Genomic DNA, 19,191 nt, shown 5'->3' on the forward strand with positions numbered 1-19,191 from the left:
AAAACTTTTAACAAGAGCACCGTACAAAATCAAAATTATCCAAAAATACTGAAAATGAAATAAAACTTTTAACATAAGCACCACAGTATTAAGCAGAAAACAACTATGGGAGATTTTTTTCTTTTTTTTTTTTTTTTCAATTTTTCAACTTTGGGCAAAAATTTCACTAAATGTGGGTTGCCTGGATTAAAATGGGTTGCCTTGGTTGACAAATGCTGGTGTATTTGATGAGGTTGTTGAAGTGGTTAAGTCACTTTTTCAATTATTTCTGTCTGTCTGTCTGTCTGATCCAGATGAACCTACAGCATATGTTGTCACTTTTGACTTTTGACTTTTATTATACATCTAGTACATTTTATAACAGCTACAGATTTTTGAGGAAAATAAAAAAAGGCGAGGATTTTTTGCTCTGTTTTATGGTTATTTTTAACTTTTGGGACTTTGGAGTCACTTCCTATTCTGTGTTAATACAATGGGTGTTAACCCATTGTTCTTATTCCAAATCTTTACCAGAGATGAATAACTCCTTTATATTTTTTAAACCAAATAAGTAAAAATACTTGCTTCCTATTGTGTAATGTGCATCATTTTTATTAACCATAAAAGGTGGGGAGAAAAAAGCGCCTAGTACATTTTATTACATCAAGAGAAGGTGGTCAAAGTTCAAAATCAAGGTTAAATTTGGACTTGCCATGCTGATCTCCTACCCGAGTTCAACGAAAACTATGGGTTTATTTCTTTTTGTTTTAGAGGAACAATATAATGCCCAGAAAATTCAACAAAGCCAAATTTTCAACCAAAAATATTAGGAATTTTATCTGGATCAGTCCCAGTTTTGAATGTGACCTGCATTATAACCCAGACGTACCCCAGCACGTTTTCACTTAAATTAATATTTGGATAAAACAGTGTCTACATGCCAGAATTATTATAATTTTAAAATACAAAATACATATATAAGGAATAATCAAATCATGTGCTTTTTAAACTTGACCAACATTTAGGACAACAGGTAAACCTTATGAGTTTGAAGAAAATGGCAACATTGCTTACTAATTATTGTGTTAACAAAATGCAAGTAATGTGCAAAGTTAGGCTTTGGCAGTGCAGTCAGATACAGGTCATGACAATCTGTGCAGATGCTAATGTATCTGTTCATAAAAATATATATTCCTGACAGTGTATCTGGAAAGAAGTAATCTGCAGTTGTTTACATCTTACCATAGTAATCAAGACAAATGGAGTGCAAGTTATGCAGGTGCATTATGACACTGTTGACTATGCTCTGACTGTAATGGCATTCTGCATGTAGGCTTAGCAGGCAACATAAGAGGACCTTATTTTATTTTTCTGACCCCAATCTGGACTACAGACATGGTTCAAATAGAACGCCTTATCACTGTTGACAAGCTGGAACTACACAAATGAGTATTGACTTAACTTAAACTGGTAAGGTATTTGTCCTATTTGGGTGCTCTAGCCTGAATGAAGAGTTACATCACAAGCAAGTCCTGACACGGAAGACATGAAACTTGAGCACTATCCTTCTGTCCAGGACAAATAAATGGTCACAAGAAACATGTCTGATTTGTCTAGAAAATAGCTACAAACTGAGAGAAGCATCTTGCTGGTTATGTAATTTTCAAATTTTTATATCATGACATGTTCTTTGATCTACCACCACTACTCTAATAATGTTTTGAACTTGTATATTCCCTCTATAAACACATAAGTAACACACAAGTAACACACAAGTAACAATATTTGTTTCAAATTACAGTGAATTTTGTGACTGTTATTCTTATCACCATATGAATTAAATAGGCAACACCTAAAATATTTTGATTTCATGTATTGTATAAAACATCAATATTCCAGCTACAAAAAAATACAGCAGTTTATAATAATGAGATATTAATCAATTTTTATGACTTAAATATCAAAAGATAAAAAAATACATTTAGATATATTGTTCTCAATAAGAGAAGTTCACAAATAACATTAAAAAAAGAGAGGTATTGAAAAAAAATCAAAATATGTTTGTTCGTCTCTTGATAAAAAGCACCTTTTTTTTTCTAAATTGTAAACTAGTAAAAACGAAACAAAAGCTATTTTAATAACATGGTGTTTTACCACTAACTAGGTTTATACCAAGTATGCATACACCCCTGTGTTTGTGCTGAGACATGCACATATCACAACAACAAAAGAAAATATTCAAGATAAACACATTCTGTATAATTCTGTATAAACGAAGGTAAATGTGTTGCTCATAAGTGAATAGGTGAATTTGTATGACTCATTCAGGACAACCCTGTTGTTAGTTAGCCAAGCAGCATGACTTCTGGCACCCTATGTCATAACTTCACTTCAAATTACATGGATTGCATTTCAAAAACAACAATGGCAAATACCAAAACAATGATACCTGGATCATGTAACCTTGTGCAAACTAGTTCCACACCAAAAAAACAGGATGTTTTTAATAGAAAATCAGCTTCTGCATTAAAATCACACATATTATAGTCATGCACTTTGTATACAATAAATCACAGGGTCCTGTTAAGCTTATGTGTCACATCTGCTGCAATATGGGTTGTCACCACACATCTTACTTTACTGTCTGCCATAAATCTTTAATGTAATGGAATCTATACCTGATGTTTTAATTATTGTTTTAATTATTGTTCTCCAATTTTTTCAAATTTCTTTCATAAGAATGCTATACCTCTCAAGGAATGTCTGCTTAAACTCTTTAAAATAAGGGAATAGCTGGTGAAGTCAGGAGCAGTGGCAAAAAGAGCCCAAATGAAAAACAATAAAATGCATCACTACGGTTGGGTTTGAATACCGACATTTTACAGCACAACCTACAGCAATGCATTCAATTATCACAGAAAAAATCTTTTGTGCACAAACTCTCACGTATCTGCTCAAATAACATGTTTATGATATCCATATGATATACAAGGAAGTTATAATTAATTTATTGATCTATTATAATTGATTTATTGGTTATTTTCGTACCGTCCGTGTCCCATTTCAAAGAAAAAATTAAAAGATCAAACTAAATGGAAAAACAATTTTATATATAAAATACAATGAAAATAAATAATTCCGTATTCCGTGAATAATTTTTCAAACAGAAGAACTACTTCCTCCAGCACAACGTACCGAAAGCAGCCGGAGTGCCAAGTACCGCCCAAGGCCTGCAAGAAACGCTCTTCGTGGATTTTTCCATAGCACATAACGCATGTTGCGTCATCATCATCTGAAAAAGAAAACACAAATTCAAAACCATCCATGTGATGGATCTATTTCTTAATTAGGATTTTAGACGCACACCCACCTGACTCTGTTGACATGGCGGAAGCGTGATTGCAAATGCAAGTTCTTCCTCCAAACATTAAAGAGCTGCGATTTTTCCAACAGGAACTACGACATATAATACACGGTGTTTGGTTCACCCACGATACACAACAGAAACTTGGGCTATGTTTTAAAAAAATTAAATACAAGAATTCTTTATCTGACCACTAACTAAGCCAAATCATTTTTTTCTTAAGAAAAAGGGAGTAGGCCTATTATTTTTTACAAGTAAAAGTGTTTTAATTTTGCCTGCTGATAACGTCATTCGGTAGTAGGCCATTTCGTTTACTCAAGGTTTTATATCAGTGGTTTTATCTACTGTATGGGGGGCCTATACATGTAGTTCAGTGGTAATAAATAACAACATTTTTTCGTACCCTACGTTTTTCACAGTGAAGCAAGGTATTCACGTAATATGCCTACCTATATAGGTATTTTCTGGTCAAAAAGAGAAGAATGAAAAAAAAAAAAGATCAATACGTATAATGTAGAGGGAAACAAATTTTCTTGTGCGGTTGCGAATAAAGAGCCAAACAGCTTATAATATGGATGGGATGTGGTTTTTGCTGCTGAAGAACGCGTGCACGTAAGAGGGACAAGCAGCAAAACTATGCATACCTGATCTTCCAAAAAGACTAAAGCCGAGAAAAAAATTAAAATATCAAAAGCTTATCAAAAGTTTTTTTTCTCAAAATTCGACTGGGCAAAATTATTTGGCAAGTCCAGTGTAATAGCATCTTTAGATGGGCCATGACTTAAATATCTAGTTTTTCTTAATTATATAAAACATGAGGCATCTGGTTTCGAGTTCACGCTTAGAGACTGGTAATATTTAAAACAAAGTACTTCGATACCTTTTGAATAACGTTAAATTAACCAAAAGTAGCAAAAAAGACGACCAAATCCGTTTTAAAGAAGTGGTTGCATCAGCATTTTTCTAAATTATATCAAAATAGAATTTATTTATTCATTTACTAAATATATTTGCGTTATATTTCTTTATTTCATTTATTTATCTAATTGTTTCCTTTCTTTTAGGCGTGGGCACTTGCATAGTGAAACACATTATTGTTGTTTAATGGCAGTTTTGATTCAGGACCTATGAGTTTGTCAGGTAGGTCTAGCCGCAAACATAGTAACTAAATATATACTAAGTGTTTATAGATGGATTCAGACTGTCGCAAAATGACATTATCCTAAAAATAATCCAAGCTAATGTACCCAAGTGTTAAGTTTCCCTCACTCTATTAAAAACACGGTGCTGATAGGCCTACATGGTAAGAAATACGAAGTAACAGACGTTAATCTGCCCATTTCACCGAAGTCTTCTGCAATTTTCTAAGTATGGCTACGACTGTGAAGATAGTCTTTGTTGGACTGATGTTCATTTTTTTCACAGGTAAGCACGGTTGGCATGAAGGGTCTTGCTGACCATGACTTTGAAATACTACTTTAATAGGGCTCCTTTAGGCTACGTTTGTGCTAAGGACTCCATAAGGATAAGTCCAGTGAATGTGTTCAGATGTCTTTTTTAAAAGTCGAATAAGGATTTTTTAAATGGCACAGTGACGATTGAGGCGGAATAGTGTATATCTCATTCTCTATTCATAAAGAGTGATTTTGACGTTTAAAAAAGAGGCAAGAGTTAGTAGAATATATTATTTGTTATTTTATTATAATAATCTTTTTGTTTTTAATTTTTATTTATTTATTTATTTATTTATTTGCAGTTGATTTTGGAGCTTCTCAGGCAGTGTCCAAGGATGTGTATCAGTGCCCTAGAAGACAACCGACTTTCAGATCCGGCCATAGCGTCCCGCACCCCGGGACCTGTAACAGGTAAGCCTAAATAGCTAAGTTATTTTGGCTTTAAATATTTAATTTGCCAACATGTCTACTGCATTTACGTCATCAACATTAATTGTATACAATAAGCGTTTTGCGTTCCTTTCAAAAATAGTTTTTCTTTTGGATATACATGTACCGTGTGTATTTTCAGGAAATAAACTAGCATTCATGATTATATTTTCATTTGTTGTAAGCCACTTTGTTAGATAAAGAAAGAAAAAAGATGGAGTAAAATACTTTACTACCCGTTAACCTACGTACACTATAATTATCAGGTACATCATTTGTTCGTATGGAACAGCGTTCAGTTTTAAGTGTCAGAAAGGTCTGGTGTACGAGCCGCGGTCAAAAAGTTGTGTATTCCCCTGGCAATATGAATGCATCCCCAAGACAACTAGACGCCAGAAAAAGACCACTGCTGCTTCGAGGACAAAGACAAGTAGGTCTATGCCACAAATGTAAAAGTATTCATAGGCGTACGCACGGATACACTTTAACTGCACCTTTCCCAAAAAATTTTGAATTTCTACGAAGGTTTCTTTCAAGATTTCATGTAGAAATACTTGAGAGAAAATTTTGGGCTTGAAACTGGGTACGCATGCGCACCAAGACACTTATCATAACCATACTGATGTAATTAATCTAGGATCCATTAAGTGTTTACCGGGTCCTAGAATTAGCTGATTATAATGTCGGTAACCGACTAATGTGTCATCAGTCTTTTTATCCAACGCTTTTCCTCTTCAAGTCCCTATCACCAGTCCGTCTTCTTTTGTGTTGAATAAAACAGCATATAGTAGTACTGTTAGTTTGAACCTATCCTGTCCAGTCCGTTATTAGTAAAAGAGGTGAAAACGCCTATAATGCAAATCTCTAGTGCAACAATTCGAATTTTACTAAGTTTCAATTTTTTTTTAATTTGAGTACCTCTTGAAAGGAACTGTGCGTACAATTTTGAAATGTCTGCAGGTGCATCTGTTCGCAACTCATTAACGTTATACTCCTGCCAGGCTCTTGTTCAGTAATGTAATGAGTACAGGCAGGGGCAGTTTACACATGCAAATGCCAAAATATGAAAATTCAACGAAAGAGAACTGTAAAATGAATTTGCATTTTAATACTGTAGGCCACCGATATGACGTTTAATGCCTTTATTTTTCAGCCACGAAACAAGCCGAGACAACAACGCCTTCTCCCCTCGTATGCAGAGATAACGGTACACGTTCAATGATTCCTTCACTTGCCATTATTTTATTTTGAAAAATTTAAAATTTGCTTAATTTTTCTTCATCTTACGAACATCGTGTCATTTTTAAGAGTTCAGATATCTTGAATTTTCAACAAATGTGCGTGTATTTCCCACCATATATTTTTTAATCGGTTCCGTGATATTTCAGAAACTTTATGTGCCATGGCCGGAGGGCTTTGCCGAGATGTCCAGGAGGGCTGTGAACATGATAGTGGGCTTGGTTTGTTTATTCGCTGGGGTTGTGTCGGTCATGCTGCCTGTATGTGCTGTGTAGACAGCATAACATTGCAAAATGATCCAAACTACGGTGAGAAAGCATTTTAATTAAAAATTTTTTATCAAAGTAAACCTCTCAGTAAAATTTTAGTCCATTAGATCTTACATCCATTTAATTGATCACTTCTTTACATGAAAAATAGTCAAGCCTCTCTGTATGCATGCCTGCCATTTCTATAATAAGGTCTTTCCATTATCTTTTTAGACCGCTGGTGCGTACTGGGGCATAAGGGCGAGTGTCGGTACGTTGAGTATGGTTGTGAAGGAGGCCATTTTTTAACCGGGAATGAATGTGCTGGTGGTGATAAGCGACTGTGCTGTGTCCGAGACACATTGACCGATACTGTCCATAAAACCACACCAAGCAAATTGTCGACAGTGAAGACACCGACGACGGAGACTGACGATGCAGTGACATCGTCGACGGAGACTGACCTGGACGATAGCATGACATCGACTGAGACCGAGACCGAGACTTAGACACGAGACAACAAGGATATGGGTTGAAGACCTCGAAGACGGAAACTGCCGATACAATGGTATCGACAGTGGAGGCTGGCTTGGTTATCAAACAGCAAGTCAATAGACCATATTTTGCTGAGATAATTTTACAAAAATTGACCTTATATAATCTGCCGTATTTGTTGTGTATTTCTTATGATCAACTGTAGGAGTGTTATAAATCGTTCATGGACATCGTATCGAAATTTTGAATCTGTGGGGAATAGCCTTCCTGTATATGTTTTGTCATTTGGGGTACGAAATAAAGATAACCATGCAGATTTACATGCTTCATATTCTTCTGAATTTATTTTAAACAACGGCTTCTAAACAATACGAGTAAACTACAAGCGGAGAATTACGTCTATTTTAACATGGCCATGCTATGTACAGTGCGAGGTCCTTTTTCATGTTATTGCTACATTGTACCAACATTGTTATACAAAGGCAACCACATTTTCGAAGGGTTATTTAGTAATGGTAGGTTTACACGATTTACTACAATAATCGATACATGCAACAGTTATACACCTTTCAAATACAGCCTAATTCTTTCATTCCTAACTTTTAGTGGACCTGTTGAAAGACAAATATGACAAAACACTTGCACAAGCGATAAATATGTAGTGGGTCTCACATTGAGGTCCCCATATTTTATATATATATTTGCAAGAAACTATAAGCGGATCTTTAATGTTTGAAATTATTATCCACACATCAAGCAATGTTTGCAAACGGAATTTCTATCATTATCCTACGTGTACCAAAGAAAACATCCCAACTATCCCAACTATCCCAACCTTGACTGGTCTTCAAACAAAAACGTTTTCTTCTTTCTTCGGGGTATAAGCCGATTTTTATTGGCCTTTTTTTTTCGAAGCGCCATCAAGTTTTATCACGGGTGATTTGTTAATATTGTGACATAAACAGCAACAGTTATGAGCAAGAACAGAAACAAGAACACACGATCTATGACCATGGCAACTATACGCCATTCCATTTCTGATTGTTCATTGAAAGCCTCTCTGGTGCTTTGCGCGAACGCCAGTGCGCGTTGATCTTCTGTGTCATTACGATCCAAATAAATGTTTTTCTGGTTTTGATTAGCTGTCGTTTCCACAGAATGTGCATCCTTATTGAAATTGACCAACATGAAGTTTTCTGCGCCAGCATGGTCTTTGGAGGCAACGTTCGCATCCTAGATTCATTAAAGAATTGTTAATGATAGAAACTCATCAATTGTGTTACTTTATGCTCTATACAGAAATTACAAATGGGCAGAAAGATAACAAAATAGGTCGGAATTGTTTTCTTATCTAAGACGCCTTTGAAATATTTAACGAAAGTGATGTAATAAAGCTATAGTTACGTAAACACAGTTATACATACTTTTAGCTTCCCAAAATCAGCACCAAAAAGGGGAAATAATCGGCATGATTGTCTATGCAAAAAAAAGCACATGTTCAATAAGTACCTTGATTTGTAAAGTGTTGTGGCTCAGCCGCAAGGTTTTTAACGCTGCATGGTGCATACACACGATCCTAGATAGAAACAGCGTCAAATGGCGCAACCACCTCGGCACTTTGTTGTGATGCACACCTCGGAAATGCATGTTCAGAACGATAACAGTCATTGCCAGCGAGGAGGCCAGTAGAAATATTGTGGCTCCAAAGAACATCCCTGCAATGAACACGTGTGACAATTGTTTAATAACTTTTCTAATGCATTATTAACACCGTTCTATTACCAACTAATTGATCTTTTGCAATGGCCTATCAATATTAGATTTTTAATTTCCTAAAAGACTTGACTGTGCGTGCGATAGAGAGAGAGGGAGAGAAAGAGAAAGAGATACCTACCCACAAGTGGCACGACCTCTGAGGTGGGAGGCATGCTCTCGGCTATTACTAACAGAAACACTGTCATTGCCAACAATACTGTTACCCCCAATGACACCTTCTCTCCACTTTCTGGAGGCAGATAGAATCCCAGCATAGTCACCGCAGTTATGACAATGACCGGGAGAATAAGATTATAGGAGTAATACAGAGCTTTCCTCTTGATTTGGATGTGAAAGGTTACCGAGGGGTAAGGTTCGGGACAACAAGAATAGACCTTGACGTCACGTTGGATCGGTATACCTGAAATGTAACGATTTTCACATCATACTTGGACCTATTGGAAAGCACTTATTTTTTACAAACATATACAGTAGTTAATTCTTCTATTTACAAAAACCAAAGACTCTTAAAGCTCATGTGGGTTAATAATTCTTGTGTGATTCTATGTATGTATTTTTTTACGTCTTTCATCCTTGAGGTGTCAATAAATAAATAAATAAATAAATAAATAAATAAATAAATAGGCCTAAGGTAAACGTTAAATTAAAATTTCGGGACGCCACACTTACTTAAAAGTTCCCATTCCCCATTTTCTACGTAATTTGACGTATCTCCCTCCGCACTGGCATTCATAATGTCAATTTGGTAACCATTATACACCCAGGAGGCGAATTGCAGGGGACAACTTTGATGATCAAATGGAAAGTAAGTCACATCAATACTACAACTGCTTTTTAACATGGCAGGCGTCATCCAGTTCACGTCGCCGTCATAGGTCACCTTCGCCTTCGTGTCTCGCCGTAAGGAGTATGTACTTGCCGCACTGAAAAAGTATAGGAATGAGAAACGAGCTGCATAGAATTTATATTAATTATTATTATTATTATTATTATTATTATTATTATTATTATTATTATAGTGCATTATGAATATTGTTATAGTTCATTATGATTAAATTTATTTACGTGAATGTGCCAAATTACGAGACTCACTGTATCTGTATTATGCAATTCACAATGAACTCCAAAATGTTTATGTTGAATGATTAATAAAGAGTTGAGTTCATCTGAGTTTTCACCTTTATAACAGTGTTGATGATAATCGCAATACTGAACACATCTAAATAGTAAGCGTTTCATGTCAAAGAAAGATTCTTGCACATCAAAGCCGCCACCATTCATCTACTGTGCAAGCAGATATTAACACCTTTGCCCATCGCTAACTACAATACTGGATCCAGTGCTTTGTGCTCTTTTCATTTGCCTATATAATATTTATATATGTACATATACACGTGAAAAGATGACATTCAAGTTATCGACGCTACAGGATAACTACAGGAGTTATCTGTATCCCAGAGTATACACCTTGTTTACACACCTGTACTTAAAGGGGCATATAAAGCAAGAAAAAAACTCATCTTATTGTTGAGATCATGATATCGATTTTATATAAAATAAATGTATTTTAAAATATTAATCATCAAATTCAGAACAAACTAAATCATTCGAAAAAATTAAAGAACAGGGCGCAATTTTAACTTCTTCACAGCGACCTTCCATATCTACGTGTCGTGCAAATTAGATCAATCCATAGAGACCTCAGGATGAGATAATCGTGGGTTATTTATTCAACTTTCATAAATTTATTTTTATTAATTTAGCGCGTGTTTAGCGTTGAAATTAGTATAAATCTTGCTTATACATAGATTGAGAATAAAAAAGTGGTATTTTCGTCAATGTCATCAAACCGCTTTATATGCCCGTTTGAAGTTTAAAATAAGAATCAAAGTCAGGATTGCATCGATTGGTCTCCTAGCAAAAAAAAAAAAGAAGAAAAAAAGTACCACAGCAAATAGCCCATTTTTACATGTACTAAAACATTCGAGCATAAAAATACACCTGTTGAAATGTCTAGAAAAAACACGAAAATACACTTATTACTGTTTTATGAAATACATACGTAAAAGCCCTAAAAAAGAAACGATTGCAAAAGTGTTAACAAATTGTCAAAATATGTCAAACTGAAAAGATCATCATGGTATTTACATTAGCATTGGAGGGGATAAGGAATTTCACTTTTTTAACAAAAGGCAAACTGTACGCGTTTGGCAATATCCCCAAATCATATTTTATGTCAATATTATATCTTCTTCTGTAATGTCGGAGCTTCTTAAAACTTTAAAATTAGAATTATAAACCCCCTCAAATAAAAGCACCTCTTGAAATGTTTTGACGCATTGTGGCCAAAATAATTCATGATCATTCTCTGCAGAACCAAACCAATTTTCTTAAAAGTTTTTCAAAGCATTCAGTCCAGATGCAGAGACGGGTCGAGCAATGATTCGTGAGCAAGATAAATTACCGTTTTTATTAGTCTGGGAAAATAAGGCTTAGCGCGAAAATCCCGGATAGGGTACCTTTAAATAACTTGGTCTGAAAATAACCTGTGAGTTTGCCAGGGAGGAGTAATGGCTCTCTTGTGAGTTAATGGGTGTGTTTTCTATGAACTGGTTTAAAATTTACGTATGGCCCATCCTGTATAACAGCTTTTATACCGCTACTAACATTACGAGCTAGAGACGTGTACATAAGTGGCAATTTCTGCACATGAATAAACCTAAATTAAGCATGAATATTTTATACAGTCTTTCGAAAACAAAAGGCGGACAAAAATTGCACTTGTCTGTTGACTGCTTGCACAGGCTATTTTTCCTGGAAACAACAATTCATTATTAATCCTAAGGGACACACTTCACCCATAGGAAAGACTAATTTCTAATTATTCTTATTAGAAATTTTTGTCATTCATGACACCAATCTATTTCTTGGAACCAAAGACATTTGATAGTTAAGTGCACATCGACAATGGGACTTGGATATGCCATTGCTTTAAATGGTTATGTTTCAATGCAACACTGTTTGGTGGCAGGGAATGCAGCACCCCAAAGCGTTTCACTGAAAAAATGACATTTGACATAGATCTCGCGATTGTCGTAGATCGAAATTATATTAAAACAAATTTAAACTGAAGCACATGTGCTTTGCTATCAGTGATTATATCGACGTCCGGTGGCTATTTATTAAAAAAGTCAAAATCTTCCACAGCATTGGGACCGATGGATGAAGCTGAACACTACAGACGTTTAAAGATGCATACAAAGTCAATTTTTGTCACAAAAAACGACCAAATGCCAGCATATAGTTTCTAGTAGTATAACTAAGAGAATTACCAAAAGGCATTGTTTAATTTTACCCGAAAATGATGTGTGAATGAATTTTTCTGCTAGCATTCTATGCTGTATGTCAATGGGGCAGAAAAGTAGGTCACGAAAGTAGGTTAAATTTCCGACCAAAAATTTAAAGAAAGGAGCAGTCTAAAGCTCTTTTATGGCTGATCGAGTGATCTATTCAGTTTACCCCTTGGCATGCCGAATTTATTTGAGTCGTATAAGAAACTAGTAAAAGTGGTTTACATGTGTTACTGTGAATCCACGCTCCACCGATGCTCGGTTCGTATGTACCTTTAACTGATTGCTAAAATAATAGCCCTTAAAAACTGTGATCACATCTGTATGGTCGAAATAAATAATATAACAGATTTGCCAGGTCTTGCACACTATGCTGTAGTGGAATGTATTTTAAGTTAAGGTAATAGTTGACCGTGCGAGTGATTGGGCATTCGCGTAAAGTAACAACTTCAGAACCCTTGCAAGTATGCGATGAGGTGGTTATCTCAATGGAAATCTTCATTCAAATAGTGACGAAATACATAAACAGACATTAAAAGCACTGGAAATGAAAATACAAGTGGGGGGATTCTAATGGAAGAGCATTCATAACTGGATTACGTGGATTCAACTAATATGGTGTGATACATCCAACTAAAAAAAATTTAAAAATGCAGTGTCAACAATATGTGCAGTTAATGATCAGTACCAGGAAAAAACACACAAACGCACTTCTATTAGTACACGAAATATCCTATGATTTCTACCAGGCAGATGTAAACTTACGTTCCATACACCGTCTTACATGTTATCGACATACTTGTTATAGAGCATGATATCAGGGATCCAGAGGAGAGCCACGTCCAACACGACTTCAGTCAGACCACTGTAGTTTGCGGGATCCCACGTCAGTTTGTTATCCCACCATTTCTGAAAACATGAGAGTTGAAGTAGATTGTGATTTTTAAATCATATTAACCATTTCATGGACTTGATAATTGAAACGTGGTGAAAACTAGTCTGATTTGGGCAAAAATGGAGAATATACAAAACAGGGGAGTTCAGGTGACTGTGCAGTAAACGGATTAATAAATTTTTCATTAAAAAACTATTGCGTTTAACCAGCTTATTTATGATTCAGGTACGCGCTGTACGCTATAAGACATACAGATGTTAAATGGCAAGAATGTATACACACCATATGCCATTACGTGACGTAAAGTGGTAGTCCATAAGTGTCTCAAATGATATGTGCGGTTCTAAACTCATTTATAACATAAACGCAAATATTGCCAGGGAAGTTGTTTGAATATTGGGATAGTTTTGCATAGAACGCTGCAAACTGGCGTCGTTACAAGGCACACAGATAATATTTCTCCTCCCACGGGTGATGATAACTTAGGTTAAAAAGTGCGATAAATACTTTTTTAGCGAAAAAAAAATGGAATAATGTCGTTTCATCCCTTCACACCTGGAAGTGGTTTCAAGCTTACTGTTACGATCGATAGGCTACATTGTTTGCCATAAGCCTGGAGAAATCGCGGCAGTTGATAAAATGCCAGAGACCGCCTAGTTACAATACAATTACGCAAAGCGAAACGAATAAAACCATGCTTATAAGTGCTCGTGCTAATGGCCCTAATTGCTCTGTTCGATGTCAGTAACATCGATAATGCATAAACCGTTAAAACTTGGGGGGTTGTTTGTTAACCGCCGGAAAATGCACTGAAAGCATAGTCCAACCGATTTTCTTGTTTCTAAGATAGAGCTGTTAGTAGGCTGATGAATTTTAGAAACACAAAGAACAGATTTATTTTAGCTAAATTTGCCGTGATTTAAACGGCAAGTAAGCCTATACCCAAGCAGGTATCATAAGTTCAAATAAAATGCTTAATTAGACAAACTGAGAGATAAAAGTAGCATTCTATGTAGGCCTATGCCCAGTTTGTGGGCAAAGAAGACCATTTTTGCAAAGCAACAGTACGCAAATTACTCGGAAATTTATAATGTTATGACAGTGTAACAGCTGGATTTACAGTTTAGGTAGCAGGTTGTTTTCCGAAGTTAAACACACACATACTGGCTCGCTAACAGTAATGCTCAATCAGACTGTTCCATTAGACTCGCTCAAGCACGTTCATTAGGCAAACAAAAGTGAATCCTAATAGATATTACACACAAAATTAAACGCTTATCATGCCCTATATTGATTTGTATTAGCTTTGGTTATTTCGAAAGGGCTCTCCCAAATGTCCCGATCGCTTTTCAAGGAAAAAATTAATGGCAGCGCTCTTTGTATCAATAGACTGGTAAAAAGCCATTAGTTATGAGAAACACTCTAGTCTCAGAAGATTACATTTCATCGACTTCACCCAATAGAAGCATCATTTTGTGATCAATGTCGTTTGAAAAATAACCAATAAGGTCTAACGCCATGGCTTCTCAAGATAAAGTTTGGCAATTCTGTAATAAAAACCCAGCCGCATTTGGCATGCGCACGCAGACACACCCGACCACATACTATTACCAGGACTGTAGTTCAATTTCCTAACGCTTGTGGAACGAATTTTTGGAAGACAAAGAATATTTGAAGGCGATTTCTAGCTGTCATATGCTTTGGTCATTGTTATCGCAAGAAAATGGCCTTTTATATCAACTTTATGCAATTCTGACTTATTTTTCATAAAGCGGTAAGAGGCAATTGCGCATATAGACAGTTAAAAGGGGCATGGTGTCAACTGCTATCTTAAAACTTAACACATATCAAGTGAATCTATCTCCAGAGGCGGCTGTGTTGGTCATCATGGTCATTTATCGGTCGATACAAGAAGAATTTAAGTAAAAGCTAGTATCTGCAGAGACATTTGCAAATGCTTTACATTACTACAGAACATAGACACTTATGAGAGAAAACTGGAAAATAGTTCACACATTTAGAAAGGAAATTCCTACACATTTATTATTGTCTCTGTATAATGAACGTCTTTATATGCGGAATCTACTTATCTCCCTTATTTAGATGTTTCCGCTTCTTTTCTCTGTTACAGCTGTTTTACCCAGATATCATCACTGAAATTATACTAACTGGATCTCTCAACAGAAAATGTTGTTTCAAATGTCAATGTTTGCCCGTCTTAAAAAACACCTATAAACATACATTTATGCCAATACTGATTTCAAGGAAACAATCTCAGACAGAAAAGTGTAATAATTTCTGTTTTCCACACGCAAACGGTCACTTGGCCTGTGAGAATCGAAAATTTAAGTGGGTTGGACATGGTGCTCACTTGAGTCATAAAAACAGACAAACAAACAAACAAACAAAGCCAGTGACGTGATAATCAATTATATTCACGATGAACTTTAACGGATATATATATATATATATATATATATATTTTTTTTTTTTTGAAAAATAATGACGATAATGACGATGGTAAGAATGGGCATTGAAAACTGTCCATTTTTTCTGCATAAGAAACAGTTGCGCCATGTTCATATTTAAAGCAAAATTTATTGTAATTTCTCCCAAGGAATATCTTTTAGAATATGAAGCGTTTTGACCATAGTGAAATTTTTCACGATTTGCTAAGTTTGCCAAAGAGGCTATTGATTAAGGTTCTTGTACTACCCTCTTTAATAAAGTGTAATGACCTTCAATAGTGCGACTAGTTAACAATTTAATCGTAACTTACCACTCGCATCCAAGCATTAGTATGCAGGAGCTGGTTTCGCTCGTCCTGTAAACAGAATGCAGGAATTGAAAAAAAGTCTCTTTATTATCCAATTAGTAAGCCTACGTTTACTCATCAAATAGGTTAGAATAACCGATTAGTGAATGTTAGCTTATCGAAATAAAACCACTTGCTGAAAAACACATCGATCCATCAAACAAAGAGAAAAGTTAACTACTTGCTTAATGCTTTTTAAGTGAAAATCTATGAAAAAAATTCCATTTAAGGCATTTACCCTCAAACACATTTACTCGAAATCTGAATTGTATAATGATGTAACATATCACATTTATATTTTCGATAAGTGTTAAATCTAAGATAAACAAGGTGCAATGTCATTGATGTGTCTAAAAGGGTTTTAATCTGTTGGTAAAGGATGCGAAATAGTGCACGCAGTTTACTTATCTTCAGGCGTATTCATTACTAATTTTGTGTTCTTAGCTTTTAGCTAAATTAAATAATGTTAATGGTTCCCATTAATTCGCGATCAATCTGTAGAGTAGTTACTCATTCCAATGTATTTCCACAGCGCATACAGTTGCACGTTGCGCAGAATAGAAGCTCCTTGCCAATTTTTGCATCATTTAAATGTTTTATCATTCAGAAATAAATTCAAGATATTTGCAAACTTTTACGTGAAAAAATGAAAAATCTATGTTGCAAAACAAAATTTGTATTTTAAATTGAAATACTATCAAATAATGTCCAGAAAGTTGCGCTAATTGACGAACTCATTATAAACTTATGTTTCACTTTCTAATGAAATCGTTCAAATAGAAACTTCAGTTTTGCTTTTTTCTTGCTGTGAGAAAAAAATGAAACAAACTTCATAAAAGGGGTAAAAGTATTCAATTCTATACATATTTATATCTTTTTAAAATATTTTTTTATCTTTTTGAATAAGAGCCAGTTGTTTGTCACATTATATTATAGGTACTTATGTACTTACTACGTCAAACAGCTGGTGAAGCGCCATGTCAAGCCTGACAGTCACATTGTCACTCGAGTTGGCCACGGGACGAGCGTTTTTGTCGTAGTCACTCAACAGTCGGTGAAGCAGAGCATGCTCCTCATCGGAAAAAGAAACGACACCTGAAATAAACAATTTACAATGATGCCATTATCATTTATACCTCTATTTGGAAGTAAGATTGGCTTTCAAAATTAAAAAAAGATCTTTGGTTAGCTTTTATATTTGGCATTGAAAATAATGTAGTTCAATAATGATAGAAATTAACACAGCGGTCTGGAGTACCGAATTAGCAAATGGAACCATTACATAATATTAATCTCTCTAATACAAATGGAACCATTACCTTATCTCAAGGGACGAACTGGCTGTCAAGAGGATTTCTATAAATCATTAAATATTTAATAAGCACGGCTCTACACTGGTCAGACAATTCAAGCACGCAACCCATTTACAGATGATATAAGAACATGCCCAATACATTAAAGTAAAAAGATATGAGTGATAAAAAGAAAACGGTAGAAAAAACCCAAACAAACATATGCCAATTAAAACATGGAACCAGTACACACCTCTGATACAAATCACTGCAAATATCGTTCCAAACCAAGAAGCCGACGCCACTCCATGGAAGTACATTGTGGAGTTGCTTCCGACACCTGGATCTCTGTTCTCCGTTAGACAGCAAAAGCTCTCACTGCTGCCCTTATATAGCCTCACTCTGCGACGCGCACTTGCTTTCGCCACGGCATCTGACAAGCGACCTAGTTCATACCAATACAATGTAATGTCACTTTGTGTCTAGGTTATTGTAAGAAGAGTCGTCGTTATTGTTTTAATGTTGTTCGAAAATGAAATCCGGAAGATGCACGTTAACTCAATGTGTATAGGTTGTTCATAGCGACACGTGGCTCTGTTTGTTTTGCAAGACATAAGCATCTCTTAAATAAATATGTCATGAATAGAGTAGAATTAAATGATACATACATTTGCAAAGACATGGATATAGTATCGTTTTTACAGATAATCACTATCTATTCCAAAGTATATTTGCATTGGTCAGATTGTTTACAGAAATAATACCATTATGGACTGGAAGGAAAGGAATTTATGCTCATGCTCTTTCATTTATCGTTCACATTTAAGTGTTTAAAATCAATTTATGGAAGGTTTTAACACCGCCAGCTATTACATACATATATCCCACGCCATCTGATGTATGTATTAAGATGCCCCAGACAGTATTTAATAAAATCGATTTGCATTTGTATATCAGAATGTTATATGCTCCCACGCATGAGGATGTAACATAACATTCATTGTTTTAATCATCTGGCAGTCTATTAAGACTGGTAGTCTCTTTAACGATTTACTCCATTTTCCGTTTTTCAGTAGATAGATCCTTCACAAGGAAAAATGCCCCATGTAAGCAATTTTTTCATTGTGTTTAAAAATGTTTAAAAAATATCAAAACAAGTATAATTCATCCCCATAAGTATAATTAGAGATACATAAGTGCAAATTAACGCATAAGTGAATATTTCAGCAAGATATGTAGTTTACGGTATTTAGTTCATGTTTTGAAACGATGCTTTTTAAAGAACGTTTATATCTTTATTCGTGATGTTTGCATATGGCATATTTTCTGGTCACTGTTTCATTTCAACATCTACTTTTTTATGTTTGTTTTTTATATGCATTTGCGTGTTTCTGTGAAACTGGTGATTTCAACATAAAAACATAATTTATATTTTGAATTAGCAGCTCTTGCTTAATCGTTTGCTGTTAACGTTTACACACCATCTAATCAGGCATAATACTTTGATCACAACTTGCGCTAGGAGAACTTTTATATGCTGCGCTTTTATTTTATTAGAAATGATAACAGGACATAAGTAGAAGCATGAGTCAATTTTCAAATAAAAGTAGCATGTCTGCAATATGATCCAATAATCCGTGCATCTTAGCGTGTTCAAACATTGTTCCAAAGTTTGTTAGAGATGCACGTTTCACCATTGTATGTGTCGTTTTATGACTCGGAATGCTTTGGTTCGTCTCAACTGTAGCAATGGGCTGTAACACTGGATGCTGCATAACTGGTCATCAGACAAGGGATTTTTGTAGCACGGTAATGGGTGCAAATCTTATGAACTAGTTTAAGGTAAAACGTATTC

The 19,191-nt window shown here is 35.2% G+C and overlaps 3 protein-coding genes across 6 annotated transcripts in view; 1 reads left to right on the forward strand and 2 right to left on the reverse strand.

Moving 5' to 3' along the window:
* The window catches only part of LOC106171174 (LIM domain kinase 1), a 23,388-nt gene extending 19,986 nt beyond the window's left edge, over nucleotides 1-3,402 (reverse strand). The window contains exons 1-2 of one of the 2 annotated variants that reach the window (XM_087004142.1): nucleotides 3,350-3,402; nucleotides 3,175-3,271 (exon numbers count right to left, since the gene is read on the reverse strand). In XM_087004142.1, the coding sequence (XP_086860268.1) occupies nucleotides 3,175-3,271; nucleotides 3,350-3,365 (113 nt within the window). In that variant the 5' untranslated portion in view covers nucleotides 3,366-3,402. The other variant, XM_087004151.1, reaches the window with a different exon arrangement.
* LOC106171128 (uncharacterized) overlaps nucleotides 1-7,535 on the forward strand; it is an 11,671-nt gene extending 4,136 nt beyond the window's left edge. The window contains exons 2-7 of one of the 2 annotated variants that reach the window (XM_087004203.1): nucleotides 4,408-4,483; nucleotides 5,100-5,208; nucleotides 5,493-5,656; nucleotides 6,380-6,433; nucleotides 6,615-6,773; nucleotides 6,948-7,535. In XM_087004203.1, coding sequence (XP_086860329.1) covers nucleotides 4,471-4,483; nucleotides 5,100-5,208; nucleotides 5,493-5,656; nucleotides 6,380-6,433; nucleotides 6,615-6,773; nucleotides 6,948-7,222 — 774 coding nt within the window. In that variant the 5' untranslated portion in view covers nucleotides 4,408-4,470 and the 3' untranslated portion in view covers nucleotides 7,223-7,535. Of the gene's footprint in view, nucleotides 1-4,407; nucleotides 4,484-4,599; nucleotides 4,769-5,099; nucleotides 5,209-5,492; nucleotides 5,657-6,379; nucleotides 6,434-6,614; nucleotides 6,774-6,947 lie in introns of those variants that run through there. The other variant, XM_087004196.1, reaches the window with a different exon arrangement.
* LOC106171126 (neuronal acetylcholine receptor subunit alpha-10) lies at nucleotides 7,534-17,869 on the reverse strand. Of its 2 annotated transcripts, none has more exons than XM_087004185.1 (8): nucleotides 17,590-17,869; nucleotides 16,997-17,139; nucleotides 16,009-16,053; nucleotides 13,119-13,243; nucleotides 9,654-9,907; nucleotides 9,103-9,384; nucleotides 8,718-8,923; nucleotides 7,534-8,441 (listed from the first exon to the last, which is right to left on the reverse strand). In XM_087004185.1, the coding sequence occupies exons 1-8, from the start codon at nucleotides 17,654-17,656 to the stop codon at nucleotides 8,139-8,141; spliced, it is 1,425 nt and encodes a 474-aa protein (XP_086860311.1). In that variant the 5' UTR covers nucleotides 17,657-17,869; the 3' UTR covers nucleotides 7,534-8,138. The 2 variants fall into 2 exon arrangements, with proteins under 2 accessions (XP_086860311.1, XP_013406738.2); XM_013551284.2 differs by having other exon boundaries at nucleotides 13,134-13,243; nucleotides 17,590-17,868.
* Between the last annotated feature and the right edge of the window lie 1,322 nt (nucleotides 17,870-19,191).

This window comes from Lingula anatina, chromosome 1, assembly GCF_051362555.1.
Source record: "Lingula anatina isolate TDL-2025a chromosome 1, LinAna3.0, whole genome shotgun sequence".
In the NCBI taxonomy this organism is placed as follows: Eukaryota; Metazoa; Brachiopoda; class Lingulata; order Lingulida; family Lingulidae; genus Lingula; species Lingula anatina.